The sequence below is a fragment of the Ciona intestinalis genome, chromosome 7, assembly GCF_000224145.3.
Source record: "Ciona intestinalis chromosome 7, KH, whole genome shotgun sequence".
Taxonomy (NCBI): domain Eukaryota; kingdom Metazoa; phylum Chordata; class Ascidiacea; order Phlebobranchia; family Cionidae; genus Ciona; species Ciona intestinalis.
The window spans coordinates 4,580,444-4,602,131 of record NC_020172.2 but is presented as its reverse complement, the minus strand read 5'-3'; the positions used below and the strand labels follow the sequence as shown (position 1 = coordinate 4,602,131).

The window sequence follows — 21,688 nt, the reverse complement described above, 5'->3', positions numbered from 1 at the left end:
GAACGTCAACAAACGAGTGGGCGGTATTTAGGGAACTTGAACCAGGAAACCTAAGTTAGTTTCACAATATATGTCTTGTTAATCTTATAAATGACTATGTTTAACCAGCTGTCGGGAAACAATGATATTAGCTTTGGTTTTGACCATGACATAAAAGTGTGTTTTTTGTTTTCTTTCAGTAGTAAATATTACGATATTACGCTGTATTAAAATGGTAACGTGGGGTGGGGGAAGATGGGACACCTGTTTATTCTGTTTTCTCGTGAAATTTAATAGTACACAAACAACATACAAGGAGTTATAAAACCGCACCCTCACGACTCCCATAGACCATTGTTAATTTTTCAAAACAAGATCAGGAAATTTGAATATCATGTGCCAAAGGTGTCCCATCATGTGCTAAAGGTGTCCCACCTTACCCCACAGTACTAAAGTTAGGACGAATATTCATTATAGACTTATTTACCATGACGTCATAACCAACTTACCGTCCGTCGTGTATGACGACATAGTCGTACAGACAATCGCCCGTCTTGTCTGCCTCCAATTCGAAGTTAACAATACGAAGCCGAATTCGATGCCCACGCGGCGCGACGATTCTCCAACCGCAGTTTATCAGGTTAGGGTAACCCCCCACTGTTTTATATCCTGGACTGGTGATGGAGCCGGGCGAGGTTAAGGTTTGAAGGTCGGGACATACTCTCTCTTCTACTATAGGCCCTGTGTGAGAAAATTAACGTTAACTTTTAGTGAGTAAATAAATGAATTAAACACGATCAGGAAATATGTAACATTATGTTGCAACCCCATCATCTTATACCCCATAGTAATGTAGTTTAACTTATAAACAAACTCACTCGCAGTAGTGACCGGGGTGACGCTTCTACCGCCAGCTACTTTAGTTGCATACGTGGCGTCAAACCCAATCTCATTGCCACTGGAGTCGCTAGAGAACGTGACGTACATCTCGTTGCCAGGCGACTCAATGTCGTCAGGAATTGCCGACCGCTGACAGAATCTCCCGAGGAATCTGAAACGGAATAGTTTCGCGATAAGCGGGTTGGGTGCTTGAGTAGAATGTGGTTTGCAATTTTCTCAACTTTGTAGGATTTAGTTTGCAATACAGAAAGATGGCTCAAAGCGATTTACCGTAAGATGAAAATTTGATACAGAAAAAGATAAAACGATGCCCTAGGATATAAACGTAAGTTTCCTAATACAAATGTAAAACTATATATAGTAGAGTGAAATGAAATGGGAGCTTGTTTTATTCTCTTTTCTCGTTCAATTTGGTAGTAGACAAAGATGATTTTCATAATTATAAAACCGTAGCCCAGCGTCTCTGAAATAGCGTTGATATTTGCTTTAAAACACGGTCATGAAATGTGGGTTTTGGTGCTAACGGTATCCCATTATACCCCAGCAGAGGTCATCCTATTATATATATTGTACAGACCTGGAACCGTCAGCATCGGTTGATCCCCCAACCACAGTCACAGCGTCGAACCTACAGTTCTCTGAACTTTCCAACGTCATTTTACCGAAACGTAGGACGACTCTTCGATCCGGTGAAGTCCGTATATGCCATACGCATGTCATACCGTTTGGGTAATTAGACTTAGGAAAGTTGACGCTGTGGAAGCCGCCCTCGTCTTCTGTGAGCAATCCGCCGCAAGAGTTTGGTTCTATAAGGTGGTATGGTTGGGTTAATATTGTAGAATGAATGCAATGAATGAATGAAATTTGCTTTATCCTCGCGTGGCCGAAAACGACAGTTGTTATATCATAGGTGTCCGTTTTACCACGGGTGGGGATGCATAGTCTAGAGATACAGCTTTATTAATTACATTTTACGTTTTACTATATAGTATAAAATATTTTAAATATATATAGTACAATGGAGAAGATGGGACACCTTCGGCGCATAATATCCGAATATCCTGATCGTGTTTTAAACAGTTAACAATGGTCTATGGGTGTCTTGAGCATATAGTTTTATAGAAGTTCCTTGTTTACTACCACATTGGACGAGAAAATAGAGTTAAAATGTGTCCCAACTTTCCCCACCCTATTATATATAAGTTAAAAACGAAAGGTTCGTTTTACATGTGGACAGTTTACGGAAGTTATAATACGCTGCATATAGGAATCTAATTTCACATCCCAATTGGTCAATTTCCCTATTCAAACCTAAATATATTGCTACAACATATCATAATATGTGAATGAACGTACCCGCTCTTTGTAGCTGTATTGAATAAAACAAAGCCACGAATCCAGTTTTCTGCGTGCTCTCATCGCTTTTGAACGTCAGAAGTATTTGATTGGATGTGGACAACACTCGGTTCGGACGAAACGGGCCGCAAAAAGTTCCCAGCTTCGGGTGGGTAACTGTAGGGCCATTATAGACTTGTACGCTGTCGTAACCGCAGTTTGCGCTGTTCTCCACGTTAAAATATCTGGGAACGGGAATGTTGTAGATATTTAGTGTATACAAGATTTACTATACCATGTGAGTCATGAGACAAATAGGCGTTACCAATATACAGTAGGGTGGGGTAAGATGGTACACGATTTTTTTCTCCTTTATCTTTACACTAAACAAAGTTTAACATCTGTACTAAACAAAGAACATCCAAAGAGTAAAGAATATATACTCGTATAGCCTCCGAATTATGAGAGCGTTGTTAATTTTATATGAGATATTATGTGCTAACGGTATCAATCTTACAAATTGCGTTCTATCTTTGCGCCTACAGCAATTGACTTTCTTAGAATTAGTAAACCAATTTTAGACAAAATTTTTAAGGAAAAACTTACGTGAACTCAACAACGGCTGTTCTGTCTGGTTCGACCCTTATCTGCCAATAGCAGTTAGTGTTCGGACTGTAGAGTTCTGGAAAGTTGGACGAGGTGATCACGCCCTGGCCTTCTGATATCGTCTCATTACATCCACTATGGACACTGAAAAGGTGATAAATTAGTAATTATCTTAAGACCATTAATTTTGGGTAATATGCAAAATCTAGCCCAGATCCCTGATTAGGACCTCACCCACATCAAATAGAATTTACAGACAACTAATCATATTAATAACTTTACCTTCCCTGTGTATCATCTTGGCCAACAACTAGCAGAGCGCCGCAGGTTAACAGGAATAAAGTCAACATGTTATCCTACTTAAAACATGCGGGTCGCGTCTTTTATACGCTCGTTTTCGTCTGATATAAAATAAGTTTAACCGGCGTCTTGTTTTACGGGTAAAAGTGGCACGCATGGCTGTTTTAATTAATAATTCTACCCCAAACAAAACTCATTTCTGAATCGATAATTTTATAAATTATTTCCAACCCAAAGAACTATTATATTGGCATAAATTCCTCTTATACTGCGGTATACTACAAATACTTCAGCGTAAGTGAATACCACTGTACAGCCTGCTAGCTTTACTTGAATCAGAAACTAACCAGGTATCTTTCAGCGAGCTTATAAGTCGCGTGCTTATGCGAAGTATCTCGACGGACAAGGTTGCTCACAATTGCCATAAAAGCGCTTTGGCGTGTCTTGGTCTGGAATCTCTCCGCTCTTTACACCAAGGTTTGACAACGGAAACCATTAGCAGGTGGCCACTTATCTCGGCTTTAACGCTAGCCAGGATCTACATGTTAAATGTGCGGCCACTTTACAAAAGGTCGGCGCTAAAATTAGAAATTACGGAAAAGATGCGACGACGAGTTTGCGGTTCTACAAAATTCTTCTCACGGGAGTTAACGTCATTAGCATCCAAGCATGAATTTTCGACCATTTAACCGAAAACGAGAACACGGCAGACATAGTGCGGAAATGGTAACACAGGTAATTACGATCTGTAGATTCTATACCTACGCACGTTATCCTCTTAAGCCCGATAATTAACACGGCTACATAACTGTTTTTGGCCACATAACCACAAAACTTTTTATCGATTATTTACAACCAGCGCTTTGGCTTTATAAAATTTCACATTTAAAACGTGAAATTTTAAATATTTATTTTCTTGCAAGAAAATTTCAGTAACTTTTCCCGTTTGTTAGCATTAGTTTTCAGTCAAATGTAACCGAAAATAGCGTATTTTACAAATTCACTTGGCCAGTACAAAACTCAGTATTTTTTAACCTAAAGACCTTTAAACCATGTAATTGCAATCTTGGAAAAATACGACTTTCGCTAACTTGAGGTAAAAGTTAAAACCAATATTGTGGGAGAAGAGTATGGCCTCAATGGCGACGTCTCGCGGTAACAAATTATAATCTCATGGTTAAGCATTACAGTACGAGACACCTGTTATAGATTTGGCGAGACGGTTGCTTTGTTCGTATTGATTCAATTGGTTACTTATGTAAGATCAATACAACCACAAACCAATGGTTATTTTTATATTCAAATCATTTCATTCAACATACTGGTAATGGTAATACTTTGGATGCAACAGCCAAGCTTTTCAATTTACACACTTTTTATCCATAGCGTATTTAAACGACTGTTATTTTCCTGTTGATTCCCTTCTCTTCGTTTTTCAAATAACACGATCTTTGTTATTGTTTTCGAATATATAATTAAAAATTATGTATGTAGCCTATTATGTAATACAGGATCGTTTATGTGGTTTGTGCCAATTACTTACCTATGCTACCCCTTTATTAACCGCATATTAATTGCCAAGCTATCATATGAATATCTTCATTTACTTCCGTATTTTCAGGATATGAACCTACATAAACATGACACCTGTTGTTGCACCAGTGTACATACAAAACTGTTAGGCGGTAACTTGGGTTTTATAGCCTTTTAGTTTCAATTTACAATAAGAGAAATGGAGGAGTGCGATAAGAAACCATTTCAAAATAATGCTTGGGCCTATCAGTTGTTTTTTTACAAGCAATTCCCCCAAGATGACTGACTAGCGAATTAGTAGCTTAATTGGTATTTTAAAGGTTTAAAACTTTTTATTTGTCCAGTTAATTAAAAGTGTGTATTGCTACATCCAAACTTAGTGAACTCAAAAAATAATTAGGTTTATTAATCCTATAAGATAAATAAGGTGTGGAATAATCCATATTGATATAAATTTATTACATTATTGATTAAATAACTGATTTCACATCCTTAAATATTGAACAAAACACAAGAAGCATCTGTTGTGAATAATATAAAGGGGTCACAGTTCCACAAATGATAAGTGACATAATTTATTAGCAACTTTCAACTACAGGTCTGAAGTGTGAGAAACATAAACAAACAATATTAGATCGACCACGCAAAAACAAGGTCATACAAATAATCTGTGCAGCATATCATATGTTAGGAAAAGAAGTCTTTCATTTTTATAAAAAAATTTGAAAGATAAAAGGAATCACTTTATAAACGTGGAAGTTATGTTAATCTTTATATTATTATATTTGATTTATGTATTCTCTACAAAGTAAATGGTCATATTACATAGCTTGTTGTGTAAGAAACATTTCAACCTTCTTTGTCAGCAGATATAATAAAAAATGAAACATATGTAGATTTTATATGTAAGGCAACAAATAATGTGGAACAAGAACAACAAAAACAGGATTATTTTGAGTTGCTTTAAAAAGACCAAACCAGCAAAAAGTAGAGATTTGCTTTTTACACACTTCACATGTAATGAAATGTTTCAGAATTACACCGCATCAAAAGCAATGAAGTTAAATAAATCGCCTGCAGCAGAATAAAATTAGTCTTAATGTGAGGGTCTGAGGGATTAACTAAATATCTGAAAAGATGGGATTGAAATGATACCTTGTATAGACACGACACCATTATTATTCGGCCACCTGTTAGCTGTGTAAGTGCATTCACAACACACTTGTTTTATTGTTATAATATATACTGGAAATACACCAAAAGTTATTGAAAAAAGACGTTTAAAATTATCGCAATGTTGTTATTGAATAACAAATACTACACAGGTTTAACTTGACAGATTTTCATCACTTTCCCACTACTAACTACAACCTTCACAAGTGCCACAAATAAGAAGTTATTATTGACCTATCCTTTATATATATAGTAGGGTGGGGGAAGATGGGACACTTTTTTATTCTATTTTGTCAATCCTTTTGGTAGCAAAGAACATTAAAAAAATTAAAAAAACGGTATCCTCACGACTTCCATAAACCGTTGTTGATTGTTTAAAACAAAATCAGAATATTTTGATGTTACGTGTTAAAGGTCCATCCAACCCTACTATATATATAAATCCCACAGTACTATTGTTAATTCTCATTCCATAGCATACCACACTGGTATAGAAATAACTTCGATGCATTGAAAGTTAAATGAACCCATGATATGACAGCAACTAAACAGGTAAAATTAAATATTCGGAGTGAATCGGAGATAACTAACAAACCTTTATATATTGTTGCTGCCAGGCATACTATACTTGTATTTTAGCTCTTCTGGCACAAAAATGTTGTTCCCTCTGATAAAGAGGACCTAAATGGGGCGTTAAAATGTGTGCTAGCCAAAATATTTGCCGAAAGGGTCAAAATACAAGTATACAACATATACACTGTTACTTAAGTCTTTTATAAAAGATTCTTAAATATTGGTTTGTCAAATAAGAGATATGAAAATACATGAAGCAACAAAACAAGTAAAGTGATTGCTTATGCAAAGTTAGGTTACGATCACAGTTTATAACTTGTAAAGCTAATAACAACTTCCAAACTTTCGGTTTGGGAGTTAAACTTCACCATCTAAGTTTATGGGTTGTAAAATCAATATGATAAAGATTCAAGTCATCTTTGGCATTTTCTTCCATGTGAGCAAATGGAGCAATATTCAGCTCATGTCAATATCATCCTCTGCTTGAATGTTGTCGTTGCTGTTGTTCAACCTACGTGGCTGTTGAGGTGGTAACTCTGACAATAGAGTGGCTGGGATTCTCAGAGCACAACATGAAACACTGGTAAGTGGTTCAGGAAAGTCAGTTGCTTTCTCCCAAGTATCACGTTCTGGATCATAGCAAGCAACGGTTCTCACATCTTTTCTTTCTCTCCATGTGTGGCCACCAACCACATATATTTTACCATCAACAACTGCTGCTCCAGCTTCACTTTGCCCAGCAAAGAGAGGCGCAACTTCTGTCCACTGGTCAGAGTTAAGGTCATACATCTCAGTGCTCAGAACATCTCTTCGTGCCCCGTTTGTCTTGTTGTTTCCACCAATACAGTAGAGCCTTAGCTTGTAATCCACCATACAGTGAAGGCCGCGCTCTGTTTTTAGTTTCGGTTTTGGCTCCCACTTGTTTTCTTCAGGGTGATAGCAGTAAACTACGCGCTGGAATCCATCAGAGGCGAATCCACCAGCAATGTACATCTTCCCTGCACATGGAGCACCAGAATGCGCACACACTGCATGTGGGAGCTCAGCAATTGGTTCCCATTTATCCCGATCCACCCTATATCTCTCTGCAGAACTTAATGGGCCGGTGTGATTTCTCCCTGCGATGGCATATAGGAATCCATCAATAGCGCTAACATGGAAATCTGTTCTTGTTTCCAACATGTTTTTCATCTTCAACCACCGGTTGAAGCGTGGGTCGTATCTGTAAACATTGGACATCGCTGTGCTTCCATTATTATCAAACATTTCCTGTCCACCAACAACATACAGGAAGTCATTAAAACAGCAACACAGTGGCAATATGCTGGTAAATCCATCTCTCCCAGATGCAACCACTGACTTGCTTCTTTATTGAACAACTGAACCTCTTTTGACACATGGTTCGTTGACTCTTTCCCACCAATGGCAACAAGACAAGGCATAATAGACCTCACTTGCATGCGGGAGGATTGCACCAATGGTTGTTTATGTGGCAGCATGTGATATTTGGTTGCTTCGAACAGCAGTCGCATACAGTCTGGGTCGGTTTGCATGTAATGCACAGACTGCACTTTCTCATCAAGATCATCTGGGGATATGAGGGGAAATCTAATGTGCTGCATCACTGGAAATACTGAACTGAATCTTGATGTATCATGCAGAAGCCATCTGTTTGCTGCTTCAAACAATTCGAGCTCCGAGTGGCCTCGAATATTGTTGCTTGATAACAACGCACATACATCAGCCTCAGATAGCCTCAAAAATTCATCGGTCCGAACAAACTGTGTAAAATTGGCAAGTATAAAGCCTCTCACACAGTCATCCACATCTGTGAGGTTGAAAAACTTTGCGATTTTGCTGATATCAACACAGTTTTGAGCAGAGATTTCAGATTGCAGGAATTCACAGCAGAACTTTACTACAGAAAGAATCTGGAGATGGTTTGCAGCAGATAAGATGTCCTGCATGTTCTGTACGGTAAGATACACAGTTGAAGAGTAAATGAAATCCAGAACAGCTCTTAAGCCAATAGCACTGAAACCATGCAGTTCAATGGTGTCTTGGTTCTGTTCCTTCATTTCTGAGGTAAACATTGATCTAAAATAAGGACTGCAAGAAGCAAGAACTGAGCGGTGAGCACTGAACTTCTCACCCTCCACAATTAAATGTACATCGCATAGTGAAGTGCATTTCCTCAGATCGCTAAGTCCTTTAAGTACAGATTCTTCATGTGATTCACATCGGTACATCCGTCCATCCCCAGTAGGCACAACAGCTGAAGTAGAAGCAGGTGAAACAACTGAAGTGTCACTGCTACAAGATGGATGCAGATTCGGGAAGATTTGGTTATCCCCGTCCATTTTCGGTCACTATTGAGAAATCGGATCACCAAATATTTTCCAAGACATTAAAATTCTATATTATGAATTTACCATAACAGTTTATTAAAAATCAATTATTTTATACAACTTTTTATATGCTCTGGGAAAAAATTAAACATTTAAATTTATGAAACAGATCATAATATATATATAGTGGGGTGGGGGGGAGATGGAACACCTTTTCGTTTTATTTTCTTGTCCCATTTGGTAATAAACAAAGAACATTCAAAAAATTAAAAACTGTATCTTTACGACTTCCACAGACCATTGTTAATTGTTTAAAACACGATTGGGATATTATGTGCTAAAGTTGACCCGTCTTACCCCACTCTAGTCTAGATACAACTTGCACTAGATTACAATATATTGTAATATCACCCTGACGTTGTTTTCTGTTATATAAATATGAACAAAATGATTCGTAAGTTGTAATGGTCGGGCCATATACACTACGGATTTTATCAAGTGTCAACCATTAAAGATTCACCAATACTTCAACTAAATTACCGGGACGTAATAATTTAAATTGTACAATGCTGATACGTTCATATTGTTACTATTATTACCAAAATACCTTCATCATAACAAACATTGCAGATGTTATGAACACAAAATTTGACCACCCTCCTCTTACGTTGTCGACTGCGAACTGTTGTTGAAAATTTCAGCGAGGGCAAATCTGAAAATATTCGGCTTTTTCGGCTTGAAACGTATTTACTTTTAACACAGATTTTGCGCTAAAACAGATACAAGTATTAAATTAATACTTTAACACTTTTGTATTTATGTTAATTTAAAACAAAATGTACATGTTTTCGGGTCCCTTTAAATAGTGCATGTCCGCTAAGTCCGCTAAGTCCGCTAAGTCCGCTAAGTCCGCTAAGTCCACTAAGTCCACTAAGTCCACTAAGTCCACTAAGTCCGCTAAGTCCGCTAAGTCCACTAAGTCCACTAAGTCCACTAAGTCCGCTAAGTCCGCTAAGTCCACTAAGTCCACGTCTGCAATATTGACTATGTCCGCTATTTCCACGTCTGTAATATTCACGTCTAAGATGTCCAGTAGTAAGCTCGCTTGGTCGTGATATATGAATTATGTGTTATCCAAGTCAAAATGTTTTTATTTTGGTCACACTAACAAAATTCAGAAAAGTTTACAAAGGCAAAACAATGAGAATTAACGGTAAAACGACAGTCGTTAAAACACGCTCACGGTTAAAACGGAAGTACAAAAGGGCACATTTAAGTAACATTTAGAAAAACGGTAAGGATAATGTCAGTCTGCAGTTTATATTATGTCTATGATCAATTTAGCCCCATTTGATGTGCGTTATACGATTTCTATGAGCGACATGAAATAACTCATGTTTATATACGGACCGGGGTTTATATCACAGAAATAAAAAGTGGACTTAGCGGACTTAGTGGACTTAGCGGACTTAGCGGACTTAGCGGACTTAGCGGACTTAGTGGACTTAGTGGACTTAGCGGACTTAGCGGACTTAGCGGACTTAGCGGACTTAGCGGACTTAGCGGACATGCACTAATTAAAGGGACCGCATGTTTTCTACTTGTTTGTAAATTTATCCTTATCTATTTGTTTGTAAATTTATCCTTATGGTACCACGATTGTACACCCAACAACTTGTGCAATGTCGTAAGAAAGTATAAATACCATAATAAATACCTTCACATACTACTGTATGGGAAAGTTGAAACAGTTTTATCACTTTTACTTTAATTATTATTTAAATTAAGAAGTTGTGACTATGTATAGTTTCTTAAAATGCATGTCGAATTGTCCATTCAAAATTTGACGAAGAAAGATTCTATATTTTTTTATTTTTAAAATATATTGCGTGAACTTGAGTAAAATTGAAGTTTTTTCGGTTTGAGCTTAAGGAATATCTATTAATTGACGCGAGCACAAAATTATAGTGAACTGAACTGATAAACGTATGCTGTAAAAGAAGAATAGGTAAGATCAAAATGTTGTTGACTTGTTTGTTTATGTTACTGATATTAAAGCTTATTCTTTGGTTCTTGTTTTGTTTATACTTTGTTTATAATTAAAATAGATAACAAATTTATTCCAGCAGCTGGCATGCTTGCCAAGAAGCTAAGTCTCTAGCACACGGTGACAACATAAGGCTTGCTATACTGCTTTTAGCAGACCAGTGATTCCTCATCTAACTCAAGTTAAGCCGTGAAAATGAAAAACAACCAAGTAAAGAAACGAAGGAGAAAAGACAGAACTTGGGCTGAGGCTGCAACCTTGGTTAGTAATGTAAATTTCGTGAAATAGCGACTATACAACCAAAACATACTCTGCAGGCTGGATAACAACATTTTTAAACTGAACCTGCCATTTCACACATTTATTGTGCTGTTTTTTGAACTAGCATGTTCAGTATTTGCATGTGTCAGTAGTGTAGGCAATTGCTTTATCTTTACTGATTTCTACTTCTACAGGCAATCCAGCAAAGTCCGACAAGAATGCTTGGAATACGACCGATCTTACACACAATCTACAATGAAAAGTTAAAGGACATCTCAATGAACAAGTATGTCAGATTAGCCAAACATTTCATATAAATCCTGATTTTGGTAGCATACATATATTATACACAAAGTGTTTAATGAATAAAAGTTATGACATCTTAACTTTCTAATTTGCAATGTTGTATCAATGCATTTTACTTATTTAGTCCTACATGGTGGGAGACATGCTGCTGGCCGCCACTTTTTTATTAACCACTTGTGTACTGCAGGTCACGTTTTCTTTATTCTAAATTTTTTTAACAAAATTATCTTTTTTTATTTGCCACAGAGCTGCTGAGAATGTATTAACCACCATGCTTAACCATCACGCACAACTTCCAAACTGTCCTTTCTATCGAGTTCAGGGAAGGAATGGAGTTTACGCACTCAAGGTAATTTGAATGAATGAAACTCAAGGTAATTTGAATAAAAGTAGCATGCTTCATCCTCGCGTGGCGGAAAATGGCAGTATTATAACACAGGTGTTTTCTTTCGTACACCTTGTGCCAGCTTACAAGGTACCGTGTATGTTACTTTGAGAGTAATCTTAATTTATCTTAATTTTATTGGAAGTTTTTGTTTGTTACATCTGCAAACTGACTTTGGTTAGTTTCTCATTATACAATCCTGTTAGTAGTCAGTATCAAATTATGTTTACATACTGTAGAACAACTCTCTTTGTATTGTGTTTATGTTCTTATGTGACACATTTCTTGCATAGCCATAGTATGACAATATGACTCATATTCACACATTTAAGTTATCATGATCGTACATCATCTGCATATATGTTTGTCACAGGAATCATGGTTAAAAAGCAACGCACTTGAAACGAACTTGAACAACAGTCAAGATGATTCTTCTGAGGTTAAAACAACAGATTCAGGTAAACTAGTTAAACCATGATACTACTACAGTATGATGGAACAGGGTTTCCCAAACTGTGAGTTGCAGCAAACTTCAGCGGTCGTATAAACTATGTCGCAGAGAGTTTACTAATTTTACACAATAGTACTACGTATATTGTGCTTTTCAGGCAGTTATTTCGAACTAGGTTAAATCTGGTAAATTGTACGAAAAATATTCGTAACTGAGCTGTATATTCTATGTATACATGACTAGCTCTAGAATTAAATAAACTGTGAAAAGTCTGGTATTAGCAAAAAAGTTTGGTAAGCCCTGTTATATAACACTCCCATATTTGCTTTTTATTTTAAGACCTACGACTGGTTAACTACTTATATTTTATTTTTTATACTACAAGTCTACAACTGTCTTGATAAATTAAATTTCCAATACAGAATCACCATCAGTAAGTGACTCACCAGCCCCACCAAGTGATATAACTACAAGGGAGAACCACACGTATTCAATACAAGGTCGTCCATTACCGGTTGACGCAAACAAGAAAACATCGAGCGTAAGTGAAACCTCTATGTGAGCTGTTAAGTTAAAATGTATTTCTGTTACTTCTGCTACCAGGCATAATGTAAAAATTTTTCGGGGCCTTATCTGGTATGAAAAACGTAACTTTTTTTCATACCAGATAAGCCGTTGAAAGATCATTAAAATATTATTTTTCTAACCTATCCTTTATGTTTCAGCCATTTTCGAACCCTAGTTATCAACGAACTTCAACGATAGGTAAGTACCAACTAGATTTACTAAAAAATTATAATTATTTTACTGTGTATAAATATTAATAGTGTAAATATGTCACCAAACTTTATTAAAGATGAATTTTTTTCTTATAAAATGTATGCAGACGAATAATTTAATTAGCCTATGAGATATCTTTCTATAAATATTTTCATGTAGTTCTGTAATATTTCACGATAAAAATTATCATTTTCTTGTTAAACCCACGCAGATGATTACATGTAATATATATAAGATATCCATGCAGCTTCTCGACGACACTCCTCCCCGATGCAGAGGGCCTCTTTACGCTCCAATGATTTCAAACCCGCCAACAACGTTGTAATATCAAGAACAAATTCGCTCACTACGAGACAGGGACAGAACGCTGAGAATATTGTTGCTAGGAATAAACCAAATTCAACCTTTGACCTCGAAACACCAAGCAGTATACTCGTACATGCAAATATGAGGGTAGGTGGTGGTTTTTAATGCATTTGGTTAAAGTTCTGAGATGTTATACATAAGATACAACAGAGTGATGGGTTGTTTTGAAGTTACTTTTGGGGAAACTTTTGAGTTACTGAGTTGGAGTTACGGGATGCATCAAAACATGTTTGAAACTCTGTTTTAAATACATTTAGTTATGAGTTAGGAGTTACCATGTCTGTAATTGTGGATGTTTTATTTTCTGTATGGCTGATAATTTAGACAAGGCATGTCACAATAAGTTATTTTAAAATGTTGGAGTTTAAAAGTCGGTTAGCAAAATTGTTGCCAGAGGCCAAAATACAAATATAAAATGCATGGTAGCAACACTGCAAGGAAATATTCTTTATCATGAAAGTAAGGTATTTATTTATCACAGGACTTAATTAATCGTGAAACTTTCGCCATGTTACCTGCATCGTATCGTTACAAACTTACCATGCTACTACCTGATTGTGATAAAACAATCGACACTTCGAATGGGGAGGATAGAAAAGTTGTCGTTCCGTCGAAAACTGCTCTCACCAATGAGTTCTTCACACAAGCTGTGCAGGTGGGTGTTGGGTGGAGAGTAAGTTATTTGTCCTAAAAATGATTTGTCGGGTTTTTTTGAACTTTAATTTAAAGTAAAATTTTGTGGTTGTGGATTTTTAATTCTTTCTATACTATAGGAAAGGGAATTGTTATGCTAAAAATTGAAGTTTCTTGGTAACTGTTTTTTTTAAAATACAGTTACACCATTGTAGATGCTTAGCATATATTTTTTAGTAAAAAAATGTAAAATAGTTTAACCCCCCTTTCTTCCCATAGGAATGGAGGGAGAGATTATCTGATGGTGAGTTCACCAGGGAGACGCAGTCGAGGATTGTGCAAGAGATCGCGAAGGAGAGAAGTAAAATAGACCCGTGGAAAGAAAAGTTCTTTGAAGAGTATTACGGCCAGCGACAAGTGTCAACTAAGAGGTTACGAAGCCGCAGCCAGAATTTAGCGGAGATGGGCCACCAAGTTCGTGATCTTGGCATGGAGGCCCAGCTCGCACAGTTTCTTCATTTAAGACCTGAAGCTCAGCGACCGAACCCTGCAACATCGGACACAGATTCGGCAGATGAAGACCCGACACAGTTTGCACGGGTTCCAGTCACTCGACAAATCCACAATCAAACGAGTCCAAGGAGCATTGCTGCCTCAAACTTGTACAAAAAGAACAGGAACAGTTTTGCCGAGCGTCTGGCTCGTACTAAACTCGCGAACTCGCGCCTTGCAAAACTCCGTCAATGCAAAGTAGCAACACCAGCCGGTGCGAAACGAACGCTGCCGATGAACCGTAACTCGAAACTGCTCATGCAGAACGCTTTGGCGCGAAATGAAAAACCGACCGTCATATCTTCTCTAGTAATGAAGCCATCCGGTGCGTTATCTCTCTCAAATCTCGCTCGTCACCAGAACTGTGTGGATGGGATGAACAATAGATGTAGTGATGACTCCATAGAGGAGGAAGAGGAAACGGAGCAGAAAGTCCTGGATGTTCGACGAAGATCGGACAGCGGATCAGCCATCGATGATCATTCGTACACCACTACTACTTGGCAGAGGGTAAATAAATAAGTTATATCCGAAAAATTAATATATATATATGTCTACAATACAAATAAAATTAAAAAAAATTTGTTCCCCCCGAAAAATGTAGTATTAAAAAATATTAAAGCTAATTCCCAAAAAATAGGTAATGTACTATAAAACAATAGCATTCAAAGTATTGTATTGAAGGGTGAAGCCTTTTCTTTATATTAGGTATTTTAGTACTTATTTTGCACATGGAGTTTAAAATCAGTTTTTTAGAACAAGAAGAAAGATGCGGCAAAAGTTGATCAAACCGTCAACCACGATAAACTGAATTCACTAAATAGTAAGTAATAACAATGATCTTGCATGGAATCTATTTTGTGGCAAATATTATCCACAGCACACTAATCTAACTTGCTTGCTACATATGATGTACTCCATTTAATGTTTCTGTATCTACATTTTCTAATATATATATAAATGGGTGAGGTCCTATAGCATGACACGCCTTGGGTTCTAGCATTTAGGTCATGATTGAACCTGCAACCATTACCCCAAACTGTTCGTATACTTCTGACATTTCATCAATAATTCTTGCCAGATGGAAGGCGGAACGTCGAAAAAACACTGCATTTTTCATCTTAGATAAGCTGTTAAAAAATTATGAATTTTTGTTTATGCTTCTCCGTTTTTCACAGCTATAGTTGCAACAAGTAGATCTAACACCACACTTGTGTTAAAACCACGAGGTAACTTTGTAAGTTCAACCATCACAAGTTTAAACACAGATATCTCTGCAACAGTGAAGGTAAATTTAAAACATTCTTTATTACTTCTTTATTAGTATAATAATACTGCGGGGTAGGATGGGGAACCTTTAGCACATAATATCCAAAAACAGTAATGGTTCATGGAAATCGTGGGGATTTTTATAATTCTTTGAATGCTCTATGTTTACTACCAAATGGACATCTTTATTAATTTTTTTTTAAATAAAAAAAACTCAGAATTTCAGATCATAATTTAATATTTAACTTTACCTAAACCTCCCATCCATTGATCCAGGGATCAAACGTGATGTCCTTCATCACCGCTCCAACAACTTCATCTGCCACATCATCCTCCACACGATCTGTGTTCTCCGACACAGCAGTCCGCCCGGCAGCGCGCATGACGAACAGCGGGTTCGTGCCCCTCCCTGAAACTGAACGAGTCCTCAGTCTTTGTGCTCGGCCTTTAACCCCAGAATCGTTCACCAGCAAAGCAAGCCTCGCGACCGGGATCTGCCAAGTCCCGAGTCCCCTCTCTGTGTCTTCTGCGGAAACAAACACTACAGACCGAATCACTTCATCTCCAATTCAAACTGCTCATAAAACTATGCCCCCGAAACCAACAGCTCTTACCTCAGTAGCAGTCTCCATCCACACCTCTACAGCACAAACGACACAAGTCAGCCGACTCAACCAGTCATCCTGCCAATCGCTGCTCAAACCAGAAACCCAAAACCCGCATATGAACATTCCCCATTCAAATCTCACATCTAGATTAACTTTCTCCACCTCCAACACCACATCTATATCCACAACCATATATACCCTTCCCCAAACCACTCGGATAGCATCACCCGTGTCAATAATTGTCAAACCCACAACATCTGCGCATCACTTAAAGACAGATGTTCATAAAACGAACTCCACCACTCCACAGAGGAATATATTTGAACAACTAAACGCAACATCGCACACATTAACCACAACTTCTCATGTCAGCATTGTTGCTTCTCCCGTTGCTCCTGGAAAACTAACTGTTACAGGTATTTTACATTTGTAACTGTATTAAATAATAGTATAGTACAACAGGGTGTTTGGAAAGTCAGTGTGCACTTGCATGTGTAGTAACAGACATGTTTCAGTATAGAACCCAGGTGGTAAATATAAATGACAAATATATAAACTTATTAGAACATAGTTGCTGCCATAGAACTTTTTAAAGCTAGTGTCAATTTATTCATTTCCATTGTATTCCTCAACATCTCCAGGTACAAAACGTTGTCACTCCATCACCCCACCCAATTTCTCTTACCCATCTACCCCCCATACAAGATGGCCCACCCCTAACTCCCCCTCACCAGCCAAGAAGACACGAACCCTCGCTGAAATCAAAGCTCAGATGAAAGCGAGGAAAGCAGCTGCAGCAAGCAACACAAGGTGCCAATGTTTGGGATAAAAAAAATTATATAGTTGGTTGGTGAAAGATGAGCCTCCCTTAGCACAGAATATCCAAATATCCTGGTGGTGTTTTAAAAAATGCAATATCGTCAACAATAACATACCTATTTAGTATTTAGATTTTTATAGCAGAAGGAGAATAACATAATTGTCTCAAAGTTCTGTTTTATACTATATATATTACTGTTTGAATAGACTGTTTCATAGTAGCATATGAATGTTAAAAATTTTTTATAAGCATATAATCGCCCAAAAATAGTGTGTTATAGTATTATAATACATTTCTAATGATAATTTAACCCCACAGACCCACGTTACTATCCACCCAACCACACGGAGTGGTAGCCAACACACGTTCGCACATATTCTCCGCAACTACATTCCCCGTCTACTTCCCTGTGGTCACTGAACCATGCAATAAGACCTCGACCCCCATCACAGCTACCCAGGTGCGACCCACTACCCCGGGGTACGTAAGGGTGAACGCCACCTTACCCCTCGAAAGGGTTCAGTGGGTGAGTCACCCCGGCACCCCGCATGGGGTAAGGGCTACCACGGCGAAAGTTGTATCAGTGGCAAAATCTAGTGCATTACATAACCACACTGTAGTGGGGCCTGGACATATCATCACACCTGCACTCAAGGTGAGGTATAGAGAATGAGGTTTAGCCTATAGTGTAACACATTATAGTATTTATAGGCATAAAATGTAGCCTGTTTCAACATTTTTTCAACGCTGCTATTTTGTGCAAGTGCAACCATGTTGTAATCTTGTTTGGTCCTGTTAGGCTGTTGTGTACTGGTTGTGTGAAATTACATGTTTTAACATTATTCAACCACCATTGCAGGCAACTTCCTAACTACATTTAAAAATACATGTTTTAAAACTGGATTAATTTTATCTACTGGCATAAAGTTTAGTCTTTTTTTAACACTACTTAAAAACTATTGCAGACAGCACCTGTTGTACACCGAGAAACACGATCCACCTCTAAAGTAACGCTTAACTCAGTTAACCAGGGAGTTAAAGGGAAGATCATACTTAAGATCAAAACTGCTGGTTCAGCAATTTCTTTGAAGGTGGGAACATATTTCAACAAAAAATGGAATGTTCCAGAATTCTTAGATTTTATTGCTTAATTTAATAAAAAATGGGATATTTCTTTGTCAATACCGGTGTTGAATAATAATAGTAGGATTTATTTTGTGCTATAGGTACTAGATTGTTTAATCAATTATATACATCATTTAAAAACAATGTGTGAATGGCAAATTACTCTGTATTAGTATGAATATTTTTTCTACTTATATTTTTACAACAACTGTGTTTACCAAAAATTGAAATAAACGTGTCGGCTTCTAGGTTTGCAAATTAAAAAAAATAATTCTGTTTCCTCTAGGTTGATGCGGATGTTATAAAGAAGGAGTTCAACCGATCTCCCTCCTCTAATGAGGAAGATGAAGATCACGAGAGCGAAGAGGATGACTCTGGCTCCGAGGACTCCGATGAACCTAAAAAGTCCTCCAAAAAGTCCAAGAAGAAAAGAAGCATTAGTAGCGGTTGCTCCTCTGACTCCGAGGTGGATATTTGCAAACCGAACAAGAGATGGTGTCCGGAGGACCTCGATACTGGGCAGTCTGGGATCAAATTTCATGAGAATAAATCTGATCCTCCACAATCATCTGCATCATCCACCTCTATGCTCGTGAAAGCTAACACGACGTCTCCCGTGTTTGGAGTCTCTCCCTACAGTGTCAAGTGAGTCGTTTTTATGTTATTTGGTTTCTATTTTTTATTTTTTTAATTTACTTTCTTATTTTTAATTTTTTTTTCTCTTTTTACATTTTTTTTATTTGGAGAAAATCTGTGTTTATTCTACCTTTGATAGCTGTTGCATTTGTACTTGATGAATAATGATGAATTAAACTTTGTTAAATATGATTTGCCAAAAAAATAAAACAAGACTAATTCCAAACTTCCCCACCTAGTGTTGAACCCTCGACCTCCGTAACTACCGTTCATAGAAATCTTACAACAAGTAGTTTGTTCAACCAGAAAACAAATCCATCGTTTGCGTTCAATCCTTCTACTTGTTCATGGCAGATGAATAAGGTGGTTATTGTGTAGAATATATAACTTTAGTAACTGTATAGTGTACATATTGGTATAGTATGTGGAATATATAACTGTGTAGTTAGTATGAACACTATGAAGTATGCAGCAATGCAGGGATGAGAATGTTCTACAGATTAGGGGATTTATGTTTTTTTTGTCAAAAAGGTCATTGTCCTATTATAACCTTCATTTCTGACGTGTTTAACGGCTCCCAGAACCAGCTGCAAGCATTTCCAACTAGAACAAACTCCATTCTCATCCCTGATTGTGTTACTGAGGCCACTATGTCACTTGAATGTGAATAAATTTACTTTCATATTATAAGGGGCACCAGTAATTTAAAATCAAATTTAGTAATTCACATACACTGTGTAATACATTATTTAAAAAAAAAATCAAATATATTTTTTATCCCTGGGCTTAATGAATATACAAATATTTATTAACTTAGCCACCTCAGTACTTTTACATTCATTATCCTCATTCCAACATAACTTCTCATCACAGTCAATAGTAGTAAGCACACATGTTGCTACACCAACCAACACAGAAGCTAACAATCGATTTATACGACCTGCAAGCAAGTTCCAATCAACAAGTAAAGGTAATGTTTTAAATAATTTACTTTTGGTGTTGTTAACGTTGTCATTGTTTAATCGTTAACTGTTTTTATTATAATTTTTTTTTTTTTAAGAAAAGTTGAATATGTATCTGTTTTTTTTTGCGTTTGTTAACATTGTTTAACTGTTAATACCTTTTTTTTTAATATTCATTTTTTGTTGTTTATTTAAGGGTGAGGTATAATATTCTGATTTTTTGGATTTATTAACTTTATTTAACTGTTTGCATCTGAACTCCATGAACACCAGATTAGAGTCAGATTCCAGAGTTTATTACTATTGTTCAAATTTCCCCCCTAAAACTTTTTTTTTCTACAGTTCTAATATCTTTGGGTTAAAATGATGTTGGAGTGACAGTGTGTTGCATTAACCCATGTTATTTAAGTTTGTGTTGCATTGACCCATGTTATTTAAGTTTGTGTTGCATTGACCCATGTTATTTAAGTTTAAATTCTTCATATAAAGGTAAAAGTTTACAACATATGCAAGAACTTGCACGAACTAACATGATCCACTCTGATGACTCAGCAGAAGATTCTTCTGATGATGACTCGACAGTTATTACGACCACTGCCTCAGAAAAGGTAAAATACGACAATTATGTTTTAATGTGTCTGGTGGGTAAGTGGTTACAATGCCCTGATCGTTGCCAAAGGGTACCGAGTTTGAAACTCGATGCTGCTACCAATATGGGCGTATGTGTCCACAGACAAGACACTTAACTGTCATTACTTCAACCAAGTGGTTACTAATGGGTTGCCACAATTTTTAGGCTAATAAAAAAAAATAACCCACAAAGTTACATAAACTATAAAACCTACAAGGTGTTCATTCAAGGTCTAACATATCTATCTATAATTTACCATTTAATATCTTAAAATAGGAAAGTGACAGTGAGACAGAACCCATGGTACGTAACACAAGGTCCATGCAAGCAGCACTTGCAAACCAAGCCAAGTTAAACTTAATTTCACAAAAATCAACAACTTTTAGACAAAGCGATGTTTAACACATGCAGGTAAGAGGTTCTTTACATTTTTTTTGTTTGTTGTCCGGTAAAACAAAAGTTGTTGAAATATTTTTTATTAAGCTACCACTTTTACATTGTTGTTTTCTGTTTCGTTAACTATTTGGACCACACATTAAACCACACAAAAATATGTCTGCAAAAAAATTAAAATAATGTTTTATTTTTTAGTTATTTTAAGATGACAACTGTGCAGCAAAGTTTCATTCATGCTTGCTTCTCTTATATTTGTTCCTTAATTCTACACAAAAAGTCATATATGAATCTGTGTGAGTCTGGAGATCCAATGTCAACTTCAGCTAACTGCTGCTTAAAGTTATAAAGTATTATTTTTTTGGTAAAATTCTGTTACCATGGCACAGAAAACTTTTCAAAAAGGTTCGTTTTTGTTTAAAATCGCATCTTGCGTGTTGGGGTTTTAAAATAGTTACATTTTTGCACATTTCGAAGTACCCATGTTTCCTTTTTTGTTTTCTATTTTAATTGTACATTTCAATTGAGACTCTTGCTTTTCTCTCTTTTTAAACCTAACTTTGCCAAATACTGTACGAACCTGTTCTTTCCCTCCTTGTTCCTGGGCTGCGTTGCTGGGTAAGTGGGCAGCAATCATCGAAAGTCAACTTAATGCCCAACATTCTTTTGTGGAAATAAAACGAAAATCTTCCGAGAAGGGAAAGAGAAATTTATTA

General features: G+C 36.8%; 3 protein-coding genes across 4 annotated transcripts in view; 1 reads left to right on the top strand and 2 right to left on the bottom strand.

Annotated features, from left to right (window-relative positions):
- LOC100183932 (procollagen C-endopeptidase enhancer 1-like) overlaps nucleotides 1-3,304 on the bottom strand; it is an 8,151-nt gene extending 4,847 nt beyond the window's left edge. Inside the window, exons 1-6 of the mRNA XM_002122647.5 lie at nucleotides 3,103-3,304; nucleotides 2,821-2,964; nucleotides 2,236-2,459; nucleotides 1,457-1,685; nucleotides 858-1,030; nucleotides 489-720 (exon numbers count right to left, since the gene is read on the bottom strand). Coding sequence (XP_002122683.2) covers nucleotides 489-720; nucleotides 858-1,030; nucleotides 1,457-1,685; nucleotides 2,236-2,459; nucleotides 2,821-2,964; nucleotides 3,103-3,170 — 1,070 coding nt within the window. The 5' untranslated portion in view covers nucleotides 3,171-3,304. The remainder of the gene's footprint in view (nucleotides 1-488; nucleotides 721-857; nucleotides 1,031-1,456; nucleotides 1,686-2,235; nucleotides 2,460-2,820; nucleotides 2,965-3,102) is intronic.
- Nucleotides 3,305-5,212: 1,908 nt separating this feature from the next.
- LOC101242584 (kelch-like protein 13) lies at nucleotides 5,213-9,498 on the bottom strand. Its single transcript, XM_009860720.3, is given in 3 exon segments — nucleotides 5,213-7,703; nucleotides 7,706-8,768; nucleotides 9,355-9,498. Coding segments are annotated over 2 exon segments (1,902 nt in total). The 5' UTR covers nucleotides 8,760-8,768; nucleotides 9,355-9,498; the 3' UTR covers nucleotides 5,213-6,855.
- A 1,082-nt stretch (nucleotides 9,499-10,580) lies between these two features.
- Nucleotides 10,581-21,669, top strand: LOC100176097 (putative Polycomb group protein ASXL3). Of its 2 annotated transcripts, none has more exons than XM_018812643.2 (22): nucleotides 10,581-10,755; nucleotides 10,877-11,055; nucleotides 11,250-11,341; nucleotides 11,608-11,710; nucleotides 12,120-12,204; nucleotides 12,620-12,738; nucleotides 12,923-12,962; nucleotides 13,225-13,430; nucleotides 13,825-13,998; nucleotides 14,256-15,038; nucleotides 15,285-15,351; nucleotides 15,707-15,816; nucleotides 16,074-16,821; nucleotides 17,047-17,215; nucleotides 17,544-17,880; nucleotides 18,191-18,316; nucleotides 18,637-18,995; nucleotides 19,226-19,349; nucleotides 19,860-19,956; nucleotides 20,438-20,556; nucleotides 20,856-20,990; nucleotides 21,171-21,669. In XM_018812643.2, the coding sequence occupies exons 2-21, from the start codon at nucleotides 10,990-10,992 to the stop codon at nucleotides 20,979-20,981; spliced, it is 4,050 nt and encodes a 1,349-aa protein (XP_018668188.1). In that variant the 5' UTR covers nucleotides 10,581-10,755; nucleotides 10,877-10,989; the 3' UTR covers nucleotides 20,982-20,990; nucleotides 21,171-21,669. The 2 variants fall into 2 exon arrangements, with proteins under 2 accessions (XP_018668188.1, XP_018668187.1); XM_018812642.2 differs by having other exon boundaries at nucleotides 10,874-11,055.
- The last annotated feature ends 19 nt before the right edge of the window (nucleotides 21,670-21,688 follow it).

Bases quoted from the DNA above. Each gene is read 5' to 3' on its own strand.
- LOC100176097 (XM_018812643.2), top strand. From the start codon at position 10,990: ATGAAAAACAACCAAGTAAAGAAACGAAGGAGAAAAGACAGAACTTGG. The intron at 15,817-16,073 runs GTAAATTTAAAA...CCATTGATCCAG, and splicing joins ATATCTCTGCAACAGTGAAG to GGATCAAACGTGATGTCCTT. The intron at 18,317-18,636 runs GTGGGAACATAT...TGTTTCCTCTAG, and splicing joins GTTCAGCAATTTCTTTGAAG to GTTGATGCGGATGTTATAAA.